The following is a 16,248-nucleotide window of genomic DNA, read 5'->3' as shown; positions in this document are numbered from 1 at the left end:
GTATGGTTTTTCCAGTGGTCATGTATGGATATGAGAATTGGACCATAAAGAAAGCTGAGCGCCGAAGAATTGATGCTTTCAAAACTGTGGTGTTGGAGAAGGCTCTTGAGAGTCCCTTGGACTGCAAGGAGACCCAGCCAGACAATCCTAAAGGATATCAGTCCTGAATATTCATTGGAAGGTCTGATGCTAAAGCTGAAGCCCCAATACTTTGGCCAGCTGATGTGAAGAGCCGACTCATTGGAAAAGACCCTGATGCTGGGAAAGACTGAGGGCAAGAGGAGAAGGGGGCGACAGAGGATGAGATGGTTGGATGGCATCATTGATTCAATGGGCATGAGTTTGAGCAAACTCTGGGAGATTTTGAAGGTCAGGGAAGGCTGGCATGCTGCAGTCCATGGGATCATAGTCAGACACGACTGAGCGACTGAATAACAATTCTTAATTTCACTGCTAGTTTTTTCTTGTTACAAATATCTGTAACTGGGGACAATTCCTTCTGAACTAGACAATTAGGGAGGAGTGGACAGTATGAGCTGGGGCATCTGGTAGCTTGAGGAGGCAGGTTTGCTGTGTCCTCCACCTTGTGGGCATTCGCCCTCTATGAACCAGGAGGACCTGCGGTGAAGTTCAAGTCACAAGTGACTTAATGTTCACAGACACCCACTGGCTGCCCTGGTCGGCAGCCACAGAGCTGAGTGCTGTGGGCATCCCTGGGGTCTTCCCAGGGCCTGATCCCTCTTTCATTGAAATCCTCCCCATGGTGAGGTAAATCTTGAGAAAATTGTTTGGAATTCTGGGCAGACATGCTGCCTTCCCACGGAATAAGGACATACACAGAGTAACAGCCCCAAAGATGTCCATGCCCTAATCCCCAGAACTTCTGGCTGTCACCTCCACGGCAAGAGACTTGGCACGCTGGATTCTTAACTCCTGGACCACCAGGGAAGCCCCAGTTGGTGGGATTTTGATTTGGATTGCACTGAATCAAGTGGGGAAAACTGACATCGTGACAGTATTGAGTGTTTCCATCCATGAAGGATGTTCTCTGAGATGCAGCAATTGTCCTGGGGTATCTGCATGGGTCCAGTGTCATCATAAGGGTCCTTATAAGCGGGAGGGTCAGAGTCAGAGGAGACATGGTGATGGTAGCAGAGGTGAGAGTGATATGAAGATGGTAAGCGGATGGCTTTGAGGATGGAGGAAGAGCCCATGCACCAAGAAATCCTGGTGCGCTCTAGGAACTGGGAGAGGAAGGGAGCAGATTCATTCCTAAAGCCTCCAGAGAGAATGCAGGCTGGAAACGTCGATTTTAGGACTTCTGATGTCCAGAGCTGTAAGACAGGAAATGCCATTTTGTTCTTGGCAATCTGTTACAGCAGCCACAAGGAACTCATATGGGCAGGTGCACCCAGTGCCAGGCAGCCCAGGCAAGAGCTGCCTCTTGACAGCATCGTCCAGCCTGTGTCTGACTCCCCAGGGCTCCTGACCCTGAACGAGGGTTACATGGAAACAGTCAAACAAGCAAACCTCTCATTATACTTAAAGCAGTTTGCACTGGGGTCTCCATTCATGGCAACTGAGTCCTAACTATATCCCCCAACCCGGTCACAGGACACCCCTGCCCAACCCCCCGCCCCAGTCCCGGGTGCTGAGTGCTCCCATATCTTTGAGGAGGATGAGGCAGGACTCGCATCCAACGTTGTTTTCACTACAAGTGAGACAGAACATGGTTGGATGTTATTTGTTCGTGGGTGAAAAGGCCCTGTGCCTCGCCCATGACCACTGGCTCCATACATAGGGTGGTGGGAGGAGGTCCAAAGCCCCTTCTCTTCAGGGCCCGAAGCTCAAAAGGAAGATGTTGGAGAGGCAGGAAGCCATGAAGGTGGAGGAAGGTGGGATCAGCAGTGTCCCACGCTCAGGGCAGGAAGGGGTGTCAGGAGCAGGCATAGCGCCCAGGCCCCTCTGCCCCCCAAGATAACCAGGCACAGAGAGCGAGTCAGAACTAAAAAAAATATTTCATTTCATTCTGAATAAAAAATGGAACAGACAGAACTCTTGGAAATCCTGAAAACAATGTCGTCGCTACTGCAAAATTTCACAGAAATCATCGCACGGGGCGTGGGGGCCGAGCCTGGGCCCCGCCCGCTACAGAGGCCGCCTCTCTGGGAGGGGCCGGGGGCGCAGTGGCCTGGGGGCCCAAGCGGGCAGGCACGATGGTGGCTGTGCCCCGGGATGAGCCCACTGGGTCCCCAGGGTCCAGGCTCTGAGCCTGGCCTCCAGCTGCCAGCACAGGCCGGCGGGTGGGGCTGGGAGGGGTCGCTGGTCCTCAAGGGGCCTCTTTTTGGGGGGCCTCCTTTCGGGCGGCCTTGCGGCTGCGTGCACCCCACATCCCCCGCTTGGAGTGGAAGTGGTGGTAGAAGTTCCGTACGCGGAGTCGCTCCACCTCCAGCCCTGCCTGCAGGACCCTGTGGGTAGCGAGGGGTGGTCAGGGCTGCCCTGCAGCCTGGAGGGTCTTTGGGGGTGATCAAGACGGGAATGGGGGTGAATGGGGCTACCCTCATCCTGGACCCTGGAGGGGGAGGGCACGTGTGTCAGGGTGGCCCTTGAGTCTACAGAACAGTGGGGTGGGATGGAATGGAAGAGGTCATAACCAGGTCCAAGGGCTGGATGTGGGGCCTTCCACTACTGCAGGGCCCTGCTGAGGCCAGGGGGACCCCAGGGCCACCACCAGATCCTATAGGATCTGGGGGCTTCCCTGAGTCTGCAGGACCCTGGAGCTGGGAAGGGGTTTAGGGGAGTGGAAGGGGGGCATCTAGAATCTCCCTAGGCCTATAGATCCTGGGGGTAGGAGGAGGAAGACAGCAGTCTTGTCAGCAGTGAGGACCATGGGCCCCTCCCCACCCAGAGGGCAGGACGTGGACCTGTCTGTCTCTGTGTGTTGGGTGGGTGGCGGGGTGGGGGGGGGGTCACCTGTCCAGGAGCTCCCAGTCCTCGCCTCCCCACTGGTCCCGGAATTCCTCAGTGTTCATGCCTCCAATACGGTCAAAGTCAGACTTGTAGATCCCAAACAGGCCAAAGCCATTCACCTCCCAGTAACCTGGTGGGGAGGGGGTACCCTTCAGACACCAGGTCCTGAAAGGCTGGTGGGCTCTCGGGGTCACTCCAACATGTTGGTCATACCTTGGACCCTGGGCATGATTTGGGTGCTGGAGGAGGTTCCTAGAGGCCAAGCATAACCCTGGGGTTACTGGGGGGGGCGGGGAGGAACTTGGGGTCCTGGGCACTGTGGGGTTCCTAGATGCCACAAGGAGTTCTGGGCATTACAGGGAACCCTGATAGGGCCCCAGGCCTACCTTGCAGGTTGGGAGGCCCCTGGGGAGCCTAGATTTTACTCTGGCATTTGCGGGACCCCGGGCCCTCCTCGGGGGCATCTAGGGCATTACCGTGCGGGTCCCCTGGTGAGCTCCCGCAGCCCAGCCACATGACCACGGGCACGAAGGCATCCTGGCATTTGTGGGACCCTGCGCCCTCCTCGGGGGCATCTAGGGCATTACCGTGCGGGTCCCCTGGTGAGCTCCCGCAGCCCAGCCACATGACCACGGGCACGAAGGCATCCTGGCATTTGCGGGACCCCGCGCCCTCCCGGGGGCATCCAGGGCATTACCATGCGGGTCCCCTGGTGAGCTCCCGCAGCCCAGCCACATGACCACGGGCACGAAGGCATCCTGGCATTTGTGGGACCCCGCGCCCTCCCGGGGGCATCCAGGGCATTACCATGCGGGTCCCCTGGTGAGCTCCCACAGCTCAGCCGCATGACCACTGGCGCGAAGGCCAGCTTGCCCTCCACGCAGTGCTTGCGAATGCCGTCCAGGATGCTGGGGGGGAAGTGGATGTGCAGGTCGCAGAGGAAAACGATGCTGCTGGCATCCTGGGGGCAGCGGGGAGGGCTGAGCCTCGCCCTCCGCTCCAGAAGGGCGCGCCCGCCCCAGCCCACCGGGCTTTTCCGGCCAGCCCTACCCTGACCACGCACCTCCACCGCATCCACTCCAGCTTGCAGCCCCGCAGAGCGCTCAAAGTTCCCGGCTCGCCTCAGGTATTGGTATCTGGGAGAAGGGACGAACGGGTGGGATCACACACTGCGGCCTCTGGGAACGGGGTGGGGGCAGGAAAACCCACCTCTATTGGGGAGGAGGAGAGATTCGGCCCACCCTCCCCGAAGGGAGCGGGGGCGCCGCTACCTGGGCAGCCGCGCGGCGCGGAGGGCCTGCTCCACGTCCATGTCCTCGCTCTCAAAGTCCACCAGGACGACACTGAAGCGGGAGTCGCCTGTGCGCGCGTGCAGAGCGGCCATGTCTGCCAGGAACTGCATCACCCAGCGCGCCTGGTTTTTCACTGGAGGAGGATGGGGACACTGAGCCCACCTGCACCCAGCCCGGCGGCCCCCGCGCCCCACAGCCCTAGGTGGCGCTGCCCGCCACACCCCACGCACCGGGCACGACGAAGTGCACCATCACATCTTGGCGCCAGGCCAGGCGCAGTGGCCGGCACAGCTCCGGGCGGCCGTCGGGGCGCGCGGAGGCTGCGGCGGGCTCGGGACTCTCTCGGTCTTCCTCCGCGTCGCCGGCACGGGCCCCGGGCAGGCGCAGGAAGACGTACTCAGACAAGCGCAGGCGGCGCCCGCCGCGTTCCTGGAGCTCCAGTTCCAGGAGGAAGCGGCTTCCTCGCGCGGAGTCCCGGCGCTTCTCCACGTTCACGATGCGCAGAAGAGCGTATCGCCTGGGGGCGGAGCCTGGTTAGCCGCAGAGTGGAGGCCCCCCCAGCTCCCCATCGCCGCTGCCGAAAGGCGGCCACTCAAGTGACTGGGGGCGGGGGGTGGCTGCCATGCACCCCCCCCCCCAGTGGCCAGGTGTCCCAGTCGCCACCCATCCCATCCCCCCTCAAGGCCAAGGCCTGAGGGGCGTGCCATTTCAGAAGGCAGACCCACATTTCAGGCCTCCTCCTCCCGCGACACCCCGCGAAGGAGGCGTCTCCATGCCCAGGCCGGTCCTCTGTCCTCCCCACGGCCACTGCTGTCTATAGCCACACGCTCAGAAACCTTCAGGGGCACCCGCTGCCCCCAGGACAGGACTCATGGCCTCAACGTCTCTGACTTGTCTCAGTATCTTGTCCCGCAGACAAGCGAGCTTCCTCTTCTGGGGGGAAGGGCTCTGTCCCGGGTGCCCCCGCCTGGATGCTGGGCCCTATCCTCCCCACCCGCCGTCTCCAGGGTCCTAGATACCTCCTGTGAGAAACCTCCTTTTGGCCTCCCTGGCACAAGCCCAGGGTTACCCTGTTCTCCTGGGAAGAAGCCTCTGGCCCTTCCCCTTCACCCCGGCCCTGAGCACCTCACCTCCACTCCGCCCACAAAAAGTGGTTTCTCCTCCTCCCAGGAAGACAGGGCCCTGCCCCTGACTAGGTTGCTCTTCTTTCTGTCACATGATTCCCCTGTACAGCCAGTATCACTCACCTGGGAGCCTACCAGTGTGACCTCCAGGGGTCTAGATTCTTCCCCTCGCCCCATGCCCATTCCCACCACGGTCTCCCCAAGTGTCAGGGCCTTTCTGCCCCAAAAGCTCTGGGTCAGTGTTTTCGCTCCTGGGGCCACTCACGCCCTTGTCCTGCTCGGAGGATGGGGCTGCAGCCATAACCTTTCTGTTGGACAGAGGCCCTCACACCCTAGGATGATGAGCTGCTCTCAGGAGGCTCTGAGCCAAGGGCACACTGGCTTTTTCAGCCACCTAGAGTCAATCTGCCCCTGCCTCTGCCAAGGTCCAGGCCGTCCCATCCCTGCCCTGGACCAAGCCTGTAGGTCACAGGCCCCGCCTTCTACCCCCTCCTCTCCAAGGCTACCACACCTTCGTCTATGATCCAGATGGGCCAAACACGTGTCCTGCTCTAAACTTTGTATCAGAGGCAAGAATGACTCCTGAACCCAGCCTTCAATGCCCATGAGGCCTGCCCTCTGCCCACCAGCCTCCTGGCCAGCCTTTGCCTATCCCTTCTGTCTGCAGGTCCTGCCCCTCCTTAAAGGCTCAACATAGTTCTAAGAACCCCTCAGGGCAAACTGGGGTTCCCATTCTCCAGCCCCACACCTGCTTGAGGTGGAGACATCATTCAATTGCTGGGACCTGGGGGACCCAATCAGAGGGATCAATGGGGCAGGAACCCTGAGCTCACCTCTGAGGACTAAGACCCCAGTCAGCATGGTGCTGGCGGGGGGAGGGATCCTGGGCTTCTTAGCTTGATCGTGTGTGTGTGTGTGTGTGTGTGTGTGTGTGTGTGTGTGTGTCTATTTTGAGGAGAGACGTGGGTGGCTCAGATCCATCCTCAGGTCCTAGTCCAGGTCCAAGGTGGCAGGCGAGGGGTTTGCAGGACAGAGGAACCAGCCCTGGGTGGTAAGGGGAAGGCGCCTAACACAGGACAGGGGCCCCAGCAAGGAGAGAAGACACTTTCTGACGGTTGTGTGTGCGTGCGGGTGTGTACCACTCCCAGAGCAGTGCCTCGTTAGACCTTGGGGAAGAGCTGAGGGTCCCATCGAGGCCAAGCCCCGCCCCTCCCACGGCACCCCTGCCCCGTACCCGCTGTGGCGCATGTTGAGCCTCTCCATGTACTGAGCCACCACGTCCACGGCCTCGGCCTCGGGCAGCTGCAGGTTCCCAGACACATTGCAGCGCAGATCGTTCCAGTCGGAGCGCAGCAGCTCGAAGTCCACGTTGCCGACGCTGAACGTGCGCTGCCAGTCGATGGCATCCTCGCGCCAGCGGCCGCGAACCAGGCCTGCCGCCTCCTCGCTGTCCTCCGACGCGTTCTCGTCGCCGGGCGCCCCTTCCTCGTCATCGTCCCCTTCCTCCTCCTCGTCCTCCTCGCCCTCCCCAGGCAGCTGTGGCCTGGACACCTGGGACAAGCTCAGGAAGGAGGTCACGGGCTGCGCTTCAGAGGAAGAGTTGGAGTCCGCCGTGGGGGCCGCGAGTCCCGGCGCGCGCGCCCGGCCCTCCCGGGTGGCCGGCGCCGGGGCCGGGGCTCTCAGCTCTGTGGCCGGGGGGCTGCTCGTCCTGTGGCCTCGAGCCCGGGGTGGGCGTGGGGGCGCCCGCAGCGGCACCCTGGGTAGGTGTCGGGGGCGCAGGAAGACGCCAGGCAAGGGCGGCCGGGGTGGGCCGCGTGCGCCGAGTGGCGGGGCCCCGGGGGGCGCCCGCAGGCCGGGCCGCACGCGTGTCACGTACACCTTGGAGGGCCGGGCTGCGGGCCGCGGGGGCGGGGCGCGGCCCAAGAAGAGGGGGAGCTGGCGGGCCGCCCAGCTCAGCGCCCGGGAGCGTCGGGGTGTCGGCGCGGCAGGGGTGGCCGGGGCCTCGGAGGGGGCTGCGGGGGCCGGGAGCTGGCGGCTGCCCTGCCTTCGGGGGGCCTCGGTGGGCCCCAGGCCGGCGTCGAGCAGCTCTCCGTCGTCCTCGTCATCCAGGAAGTCTGTGGGAAGCGCGCGTGAGCCGCTGCAGCGCCACCCAGCTGGGGGTGGGGTCGCTGTGGGCACTCACCGTCCGGGTTGAGGAAGAGGAAGGCTCGGCGCTGCACCTCCTCTCTGTCCTCCCCGCCCTCCTCCCGGTCCATCTTCATGTATTTGTAGAACCCAAACCTGGGGCGGGTGGGCGGGGCATCAGAGACGCGCTCGGCCGAGGCCCGCCCATTCTCCCGGGAACCGCCCGCCCCCCGCCCACCTTTCCAGATACAGCGGCGACTCCCGGTAGAAGCACTTATTGTCCGTCTCCATGTGAGTCAGGCGCGTGTGGTCATTGGGATAAACGAAGGACAGGTACACCTGGGGTGGGCAGAGGCCTCAGGGTGGGCCGTCTTCCAGAGGGTCTGGAGGCGGCTTCGGGGACCCTGGTAGAGAGGGAGGCCTGGGTGTTGGGGAAGACCTTGGCGAGGGGCACTTACAAATTGCAGTCCCTGGTATCTTGCGATGGGAAAGTCTTTGACCACGTAGGTCGGGGCGTAGGCGCAGGGCTCCAGCACACTCTCCAGATCCGAGGGCTCCACCCGAGGCGCTGTGAGAGGGAGGTCACACTGTGGCCCGGATCCTCGCCTCGACACCCCCTCCACCCTGTGCGTGAACCCCCCTCACTGAGAAAGAAGGCGTCTCGGGGATCCGGCCGCAGCATGTCAGCTCTGGGCTCCTCCTGCAGCGGCTGCCCCGCCACGTGACTGGCAGGAGACTGGGGCACGTGCGCCACGTGGTCCATCTTCAGGGCTGACTCGTCTAGGGGCAGAGGATGTGTGAGGCCCCCAAGGAGTTCACAGAGCCCTCCTCACCCACAGCCAGCCACCCCGAGACCACCTGTTGGCGCCGCCCCCTTCCCCAGAGGCACGGGCTCCGGACCTGTGTAGAGGGAGATGTGAGCAGAGCCGATGACCTCGAACTTCAGACCCGGCAGGAATGCTCGCCACTGGGGGTTGAAGAGGGTGGTCAGGGCCAAAGGAAGGGGGTGTGGGGGGACACCCTGGGTCAGGGAGGAGTGGATCTTCCTGGCATGGGGACGAGGAGCTAGCAGGGCAGCGCCTTTAAGGATGCAGAAAGCTGGGCGGGTGGACGGGGGAGGAGTCCTAAGAAGGCACGGCAGGGAAGCTGTGGAGGCCCAGAAGGTTGGGGTCCCTGGAAGAAGGTGAGAACCTCCTCTGCTCCCTTCAGGCCTTTCCTGACATCCTGGGCACTTCTTGACTTTCCGGTTATGACTTCCGCCCCCACCTGCTCGTGATTCTACGGCCCCTGCCCTTCTGGAGATCAGAGCTGGCCTTCCAAGGGCGAGCCCCAATGGCTCCCAGCTCCCTGGTGGGCCTCCCCATCCCCACTTCTCCTGCTTCTGTGGTTCTCAGTCTCCCTTGCAGACTCTCTCCCCACCCCTCTCATGCTGGGTTCCTGGGGGCTCTCCCAGGCCCTCCTCCCTTCCCAGCTCATCCTGGGCCCTTAGTCGCCCCCTCAGCGTCCACAAGATGACCTGAAATCTGCACCTCCAGTCTAGACCCTCTGCCAAGCTGAGTTGGGGTGATGCCCTCCACACACAAACCAGATGCCTGCAACATCCCAGCCCTCCCTGGTCACCACCCCACATCCAGCTAAACTCAGGCTCAATCACTGGACATCTCCCCCTGCCCCCACAGGACCTGCAGGTTCAGGGACCGATGGGAAAATCCTTCCCAACAGGCAGTGGCTAGAGGGTCTTCCCTGACATGCAAATCCCATTGCCTCATTCTCAGGAGGAAGCCCCTCCTGATCTGGCCACCAGACTGCTTGGAGTTCCAGAAGACTGTTCTTGAGACCAGGAATTCATCCTCGCACCCCGAATTCTCCCCCGATGGGTCTCCTTGTGAACGTCTCTCTCAAGAATCTGCTCAGGGGCCACTTTCTCTGTGCAGCTGCTGAGCAGGCACAGCGGAGCACAAGTCCCCTCCCTGAGCAGCTGCTTTGTCAGCCAGATGGGAAGTCCTGGGGGGGTGGGGGCAGCGTCCATGCTGCTGTTCTGTGGGGAGCGGCCGGAAGGAGGGCAGGGCAGGGCAGGGGGGTCTCCAGAAGCCCCCCGGCGGGGGGCAGCTGCACTCACGCCCACTTCCACGTGGTCCGAGCCGCGGTCATCCTGCTTGTGCAGCAGCTCAAAGTAGTACCTCCGAGAGGCCATGAGCCTGGGGAGGAGGAGTCAGGGCTGGCCTGCTGCACCCCAGGAGCCCCCGAGAAAAGGAGAGCCCCAGGGCCAGCAGCAGCAGTTTCACGCGTGTACGCATCACCCCGTCCTCACACACAGACACGCACCTGCTCCCAGTCACTCACCGTCTGGGCTTGGACACCTGGGAGCTGAACTTGGTGAACTCTCCAGGCGCTGTCCACTCTGAGCCCGTCTGGAGGGCGACAGAAAAGGGCAGGGGGCTCACCGTCTCCTTGGGGCACCAGCCCCACCCAGTGCCCCTTCCTGAGAAGTTGAAGGGGACAGGTGGCCGAGCCCACAGGAGGCCCGTAAAGACAGAAGGGGTGTGGATGGAAGGGCGGATGGGGATACCTTGCCCACAAAGGCCACCAGCTGGGCACCCGCTGGGCTCTCATTTGGGCTCAGCCAGAACTCAGAGTTGTCATCCGAAGCCACAGAGAACTGGACGTCGCCTAGGCCGTAAGACAGGGCTCAGGGGCGGGTGGGGCGCTCGCGACACTCCCCCCCACGCCCCCACCCCCGCACCATCTCTCGCCGGGTGGATGAAGCCGAAGAGGCGGAGGCCATAGTTCTTCCACTTGGGGGACACAGCCAGCTTCTTCACAGTGGTGCGAGTCTGGGGGGACAGCGGCTGCTGACGTCAAGGTGCCTGCCCACCGCCCCCCCGACCCGGGACCGCTGCCCCCCAGCACTCACGTGAGGGAAGAGAGGGAAGTGCAGGTTCCTCCGGAGCTGGCCCACGGCGCCCCCGCACCAGTCCTCAAACACGTGCAGATTCACCTGCCCCTTGTACTGCGGGGGAGCGGGGCTTACCAGCCGCCCAGCGTCCCCCGCCCTCCCCGCCCGAGCCCCGCAGACCTCACCTCCTCCCGCCACACCGGCACTTGACGGGTGAGGTTGAGCACCAGGGGTCTTCCAGCCCCGCCAGGAAACAGCACGCCTGGGTCCCGGCCTTCAGACTGCGGGAGAGAAAGGGCACCAAGGTCACAGCTGAGAAGTATGAGGGCAGAAGAAGTCACACACACACGCAGAGGTTCAGCGCAATGTGTGACACAGCCAGCCACACACGCCGGTTCCCATCACACGGCCCTCCACATCTAGCCACGAAGCCCCGAATCCATCACAGCCCAGCCACACGCACACCCAGAAGACCCCTGGTCATCCCGTGTGCAGCACCTGCGTCCCCCCAGGCCTGGGCACATGAGTGGCCGCGTCCCCTGCCCACAGCCACTGGCACGTGGTGGCCTTGGATCTCGTACTCGCAGCTGTGTGGTTCCCCACAGTCCTGCTCACCACTGGCTCCTCCTCGCGGCTCTCGCTGGAGTCCTCTGCCCTCTGTGTGGCCAGCGCAGCGTGGACGCCCCGGCCGTCGGTCACACCGCTCAGCTTCTCGCCGTCTGTGGGTGGCAGAGTGGCTGTGGGTGGGACCCAGGCTCTTCAAGGCCACAGCCCTTGCCGCCAGGGTCAGTGGAGGCAGGATGGCCAGTGGTGTCCCCTTTGAAGCCTCCCCTCCCCGTGTCTGCTCCCTCATGTTGCCTGAAAGCCCCTCCTGCCCCCAGTGAAGTGCCTTCTACCGGGCTGTTCTCCCACCTCCTGCCTCTGTGGGGATGGCCCTGCCTGAGTCCTCCACCTGACTCTTTTCAGCCCCCACTGGTGTGAGGGAGTGGGTATGTGTGTGCACATCCTAGCATACACACGCACACGTGCACACCGATCGGGCGTCCTCATCGGTGACTCTGCTCTGGGAGGGCCCCCAGGACTGCTCTGTGCGCTCAGCGTATCCCCCACATGCAGGAGCGTGTCTGCCTCCCTTGCCAGAACTGAGAGCCAAGTGTCAGTGCTGGAGCGTCTTGTCAGGCAAGCCAGCGCTGTGGTCCTGAGGCTACACCAGCCCTGGCCCACGGCACATGTGCTACCTGCTGCCCTTGAGGCCACAGTCCTGGACCAAAGGAGCCCTGGCATGCTGGTCTGGCTGTCAGAGGCCCCGGGGCCAAGGTGGCCCTGCGGGGAGACTGTCCACGGGATCCCTTCTGTGGACTTCTCTAGAACATGGCACACCCCAGCCCCCCAAGCCTGGGCAGACCACCTGCATACCTCAATGCCCTCAATGTCCCAGACCTCCTCCTCAAGCTGTGGACCTGGGGGTCCCATACCCTGGGGTCTTAGCTACTGAAGGTGAGGCTTCGCTGTCCCATCCAGAGGCCCCCAGTCCAGGAACCCCTCTGCTCCAGGGCCAAGTCTGGCTTCAACATCTATGCCTGCTCTTCGATCCAGACCCCAGAAGTGAGAGTCTCATACTGACCTGGCCGGCCTGGGCCCCTTCTCGGGGGGATAGGGGCTACCCATGGTCTCCTGCCTGTGAGACCCCAGTGGTGCCTGTCTGCTTGGTTCTCCCTAGTCACTATCCTTTGTCCGGCTGGGAGTTGAGCCCCTAAGAGGCTCCTGGAAAACCCCCCACAGCCTGGCCCTGATGCTCCCCGCCCGCCAAGGTTACTCTATGACTGCTGGAAAACTTCTGTTGGGGAGCCACACCCAGGCTGCCACCACGGTCCTGCAGGGCCGAGCCCAAGTGCAGTGAGATCCAGATGGCCTCCTGCCGGCCCCTCCACCCGCACAGGCTGCTGGACAAGGGGCAGGTAGTCTTTCTGGTGGGAGTGAAGACAGTGCTGACAGGACGGTCAGGAAGGCGTCAGACACATTCAGCTGCTTAGCTTCCACAAGCCTGCACTGGCGGAGCCAGGTCGCCAGGCAGGAGGCGAGACCTGCTGGCTGGGGCTGCTTCTGGCTGGAGCTGCACGAGGGTTTGATGGTCTGTAACCTTGAACAGCTCCTGCCCGCTCAGGAACAGCAGGACGGCTTCCCCGCTGGTCCAGCTGAGAGAAGAGGAGGCCTCAGAAATGGGGTTCCCACACCTCCACCCCCTCCTAGCTGCTGAGCTAGGCTCCCTGGCTGCTCGGGAAGTCAGGTTGGGGAGGACTGTGGTTGCTCAGAAAACCACAAGGCAGCTAGGTAGGAGGCTGGTTATGTTCTGTGTCACTGGGTCACACTCTGGGGTCCTGCCTTATGTGATGGTAACTGGAGGCCCCTAGGGATGTGGTAGCTGCAAGATGCGTGCACTCTGGGGAGGGGTAGGTTGGGACCAGCCTCTGACCCCTGGCCTGGGTTTGTGACTGAACAGGGAGCTTTGGACACTTTGGTGGGAGTGGCCAGGACTTAATGGATCAAAATCATCGTTCTGAGTCCTCAGGAAGCAAGATTCTCATCACCCACCCTTAAAATACCCCACTTTCTTAAGAAGGGTCAGGGGCAGCTTGGCTGGGACCTTCTCTGCCCTGAAGTGCTTCCTTCTCTCTCTCATCACCAACCTCCCTGTCCCCAGCCCTGTCCTAGGCACTCTGCTCCTCCTCCCTAAAATATGTGTCAACGGTCACCACTTCCAAGAGCCCTTCCAAGATCCCCTAGCTAAAGTGGCAGGACTCTCCCCTGACTCTCCCCCCACATCACTCACCAGGACCTTATTTGTGGGTTCATTGTCTGTTCCCACTGGAGCGTGAGCCTGAGTCTGGAAGCGTCCACTCCAGGCAGTTCGGGTCTCCACAGGCTGCACCCCTATCCCCATGACTCACTCCCAACACACAAGCGTCTCAGTCCCTGATCACAGGTTTACCTAGGGCTCCTCCTCCAGGAAGCTTTCCGACTGCGAGGGTCAGGTCCCCCCACCAGCCTCTTCCCCAGCAGACGGGGAAACGGAGGCTCTGCTAAGCAGGAAGAGCCGGAGGCGTAGCCGGACTTGGCCCCGCGAAATCCCAGCTGGCAGGGCCTGGTAGCTGAGGGCTCTCCAAGACCACTGTTACCCCGGCGCTATCCGCCCCGGGCCAGACCCCCGAGTCAGCCCGGGTTTGGGGACGCTCAAGAGGGTCGCGCACGTCATGATTGACGTCATCCGGCGTTCCGGCCGGGTAGAGCCGAACCGAGCCCCCTGCCCGGATACTGCCGAGCTGGGAAGGGCGGCCCGGGTCTCCAGGCAGCTCTGGGCCGAGCCGAGAGCTGAGCGCAAGGGGAGGGCCCGGGCCCGGGGCCGCTTGGGACCCTCACCGCCCCCGCCCCGGGCGCGCGCCCCCTCCCGTACCTCGCCCGTAGCCCAGCCGCTGGCGCAGCGCGCGGCCCTGGCGCACGAGGCTCAGGTGCACGTACGTGAGCCACGCGGCGCAGGTAAGCAGCACCAGCAGAAGCAGCAGCTTGATCTGTTTGCGGATCTTCTTCACCGGGAACCACGGCATCGCGGCCGACCCCGCCCCGCCCGGGGCCGAGCTCAGCGGCGTCGCTGCGGCCCCCCACTCCTGCGCGCTCCGCGCCGCGTCCCCCGACCCCGCATGGCCCTTTGTCCACCGCCCGCGGCCCCGGGCTGCGGCCGCGACCCCGGGCTGCCCTTGGCCAAGGGCCCGGGGTGGGCGGTGGAGCGGCTGCCGGCGGTTCCCCCGCCCGGCCCCGCCCGGCCGCTCGGGCTCCAAGCTCCCGGGGGCCGCGGCGGGACGCAGCAGCATCCACGCTGCGGTGCTACCCACCGTGAAACGGGCCCGGCCGCCGCGCCGCGCGAGCCAATCCCGGCCCGGCCGGCTTGCGGGGAGCCAATCCGCGGCGCGCAAGGCGGGGCCAAATGTTAGGGTGTGCCCGCCGCTCGTCTCCACGCAACGCGCGCATCCACCTGGGCAAGACGGCCCGCGCAGCGCGGGAACGCGGGGTCCCGGGAATACGGAGCACCCGGGAGGTGCACCGGGAGGAGCGGGGCCGGGGCCAGGGCTCAAGGATCAGAGAAAGCACGCGGCGCGGGGTAGTGCATAGGACCGGGGGACGCGGGGCACGCGAGGTGCTGGGGACAGGGACTGGGGTCAAAGGGTGCAGTGGTGGAGGCCGCGGGAGGAGCCGGCTATGGATCATGGGACAATGGGGACACGGAGACAAGGGTGTAGGGAGTCGGGATGGAGAGACAATACGCGCCTGTGGAACGAAGGCGAAGGATGTGGGCAGCGTGGGCTTGCAGCTTGAGCCTCCTGCTAACAATGCAGCGAGGAGGAATGGGGCTCAGACATCGTGGAGAAAAAAAGGGTCTGGGGGAGAGACACGGGGGGATAGGTGAAGGTGGTGGGTCAGGGCAGCTGGGGCGGGTTTGGGCGCACAGGCTCCATGCAGGCAAGACTGAGCAGGGTCTCAAAGCACCTGGCTTCACACTGAGTAAGGGGCATGAGGAGCTACCAAAGGACTTAGCTTGGAGGCCAGGGTCTGACCTGGTCACCAGGTGGACACGGGCCGCAGACTCGAGGTGATGGGCTCCACTGAGGGAGCCACTGAGTACGGTGGGGAGGAGGAGCCCAGGCAGGAGGGGCAGGGCTGTCTGGAAGCCGGTAGGAGGGAACCCAGCTCTCCCATTTCTGACCCGAGCCAGGAGTGTGGCTCTTGCTGAGCTGGAGGTTGGAGGGAGGGGGGTGGTGTGGGCTGATGGCTGAACTTTGCCCCATTTGGTTCCCATTCCTGCCCCAGCCACCGCCAACCCCCTGCCTGCCCTGTCCCCCCACCCCTGCCCTGCTGCCAGCCTGACTCTTCTCTCTGCCCCTCCATCTGCTCCACTTTCTGTTACTGTGTAACCAGCCGGTTAGGACCTGGGTTGTAAACAACTGTTGGTTAAGCTCCCGGAGTTCGTGGAGTTTGTGGTCTGCGAGTTTAGATGCAGCCCCACAGGACAGCTCTCCTCTGCTCCAGGACGTCTCAGGCCTCAAGTGGGAAGACGTGACCAGTTGGGGGTGACTCTGGTGGCTGGGCTGGGGTCATCTGAAGACTTCCACACCCTCATGTCAGGGCCTTGGCAAGGCCAGCTGGGCTTGGCTGGGATGCTTAACCAGAGTACCTGGGGGTGGCCACTTGGGTGGTGGCCTCTGGACTCCAGCAAATAGGGCGACACACCTGGAGAGTCCCCACCCACCAATTCTGCCCCTGCTGTCGTGGGCTCCCCAGGCTCCAGCGGAGGGGCTGTGGATCCCCCCAGGGAGGGAGGGTCCAGGGAGTTGAGGTCTTAACACTGTTACACTATCCTTTTTCCCCTTTTATTTTAACCTCAGGGCCGTTTTCCGCTGTTCTGTCATCTGTCCTGTGAACAACGCCCACATCTCGTCCCTCCCCTCCTATCCACTTTCCACGCCCATGTTATCTGAACACTCATTACGGTATATGTCAAACTGTGTGTATTTTAAGCATTATATCAATAGTTCTTTGTGCTGTAAATCTCATTGTGTTCCCTGTATTTTCTCCAAACTTCACACTCACAAACGCACGTCTCCATGCTGTTGTGTGTGGGATGCTTTCCCTCTGCTCCCAGCCCTCCCCCATGCGCATTCGGCCAACAGGTGCCCAGGGTCCTTATGAGCCACAGGCGTTAGGGGCACAGCTGTGAGCGCGGCAGATACAGCCCCTCCTTTTGTGGAGTTTCTGTTTTCCTAGGCAGAGGCATATGTGAACAAGGATGGTG

At 62.9% G+C, this 16,248-nt stretch overlaps 1 protein-coding gene across 3 annotated transcripts; it reads right to left on the bottom strand.

The window, feature by feature from the left end:
* Window positions 1-1,999: 1,999 nt before the first annotated feature.
* Window positions 2,000-14,299, bottom strand: B4GALNT4 (beta-1,4-N-acetyl-galactosaminyltransferase 4). 3 transcript variants are annotated; one of them, XR_015157440.1, is made up of 20 exons: window positions 13,858-14,299; window positions 11,022-11,125; window positions 10,592-10,687; window positions 10,425-10,520; window positions 10,254-10,344; window positions 10,080-10,180; window positions 9,854-9,921; window positions 9,630-9,708; window positions 8,411-8,477; window positions 8,156-8,290; window positions 7,969-8,078; window positions 7,749-7,849; window positions 7,569-7,666; window positions 6,621-7,500; window positions 4,493-4,779; window positions 4,242-4,395; window positions 4,034-4,106; window positions 3,668-3,931; window positions 2,974-3,100; window positions 2,000-2,468 (listed from the first exon to the last, which is right to left on the bottom strand). XR_015157440.1 is itself a non-coding variant. In XM_086383365.1 (20 exons), exons 1-20 carry the CDS (start codon window positions 14,270-14,272, stop codon window positions 2,330-2,332), a joined length of 3,375 nt encoding a protein of 1,124 aa, XP_086239491.1. In that variant the 5' UTR covers window positions 14,273-14,297; the 3' UTR covers window positions 2,000-2,329. The 3 variants fall into 3 exon arrangements, 2 of the variants coding, with proteins under 2 accessions (XP_086239491.1, XP_086239492.1); XM_086383365.1 differs by having other exon boundaries at window positions 3,778-3,931; window positions 13,858-14,297; XM_086383366.1 differs by lacking the exons at window positions 10,592-10,687; window positions 11,022-11,125; window positions 13,858-14,299 and having other exon boundaries at window positions 3,778-3,931; window positions 10,080-10,169.
* Between the last annotated feature and the right edge of the window lie 1,949 nt (window positions 14,300-16,248).

The sequence above is a fragment of the Bos grunniens genome, chromosome 29 (genome assembly GCF_055505025.1).
Source record: "Bos grunniens cultivar Pamir isolate PY7600 chromosome 29, Bosgru_T2T1.0, whole genome shotgun sequence".
In the NCBI taxonomy this organism is placed as follows: domain Eukaryota; kingdom Metazoa; phylum Chordata; class Mammalia; order Artiodactyla; family Bovidae; genus Bos; species Bos grunniens.
Note: the sequence above shows the minus strand (reverse complement) of the source record. Positions and strands in the feature narration are given on the sequence as shown.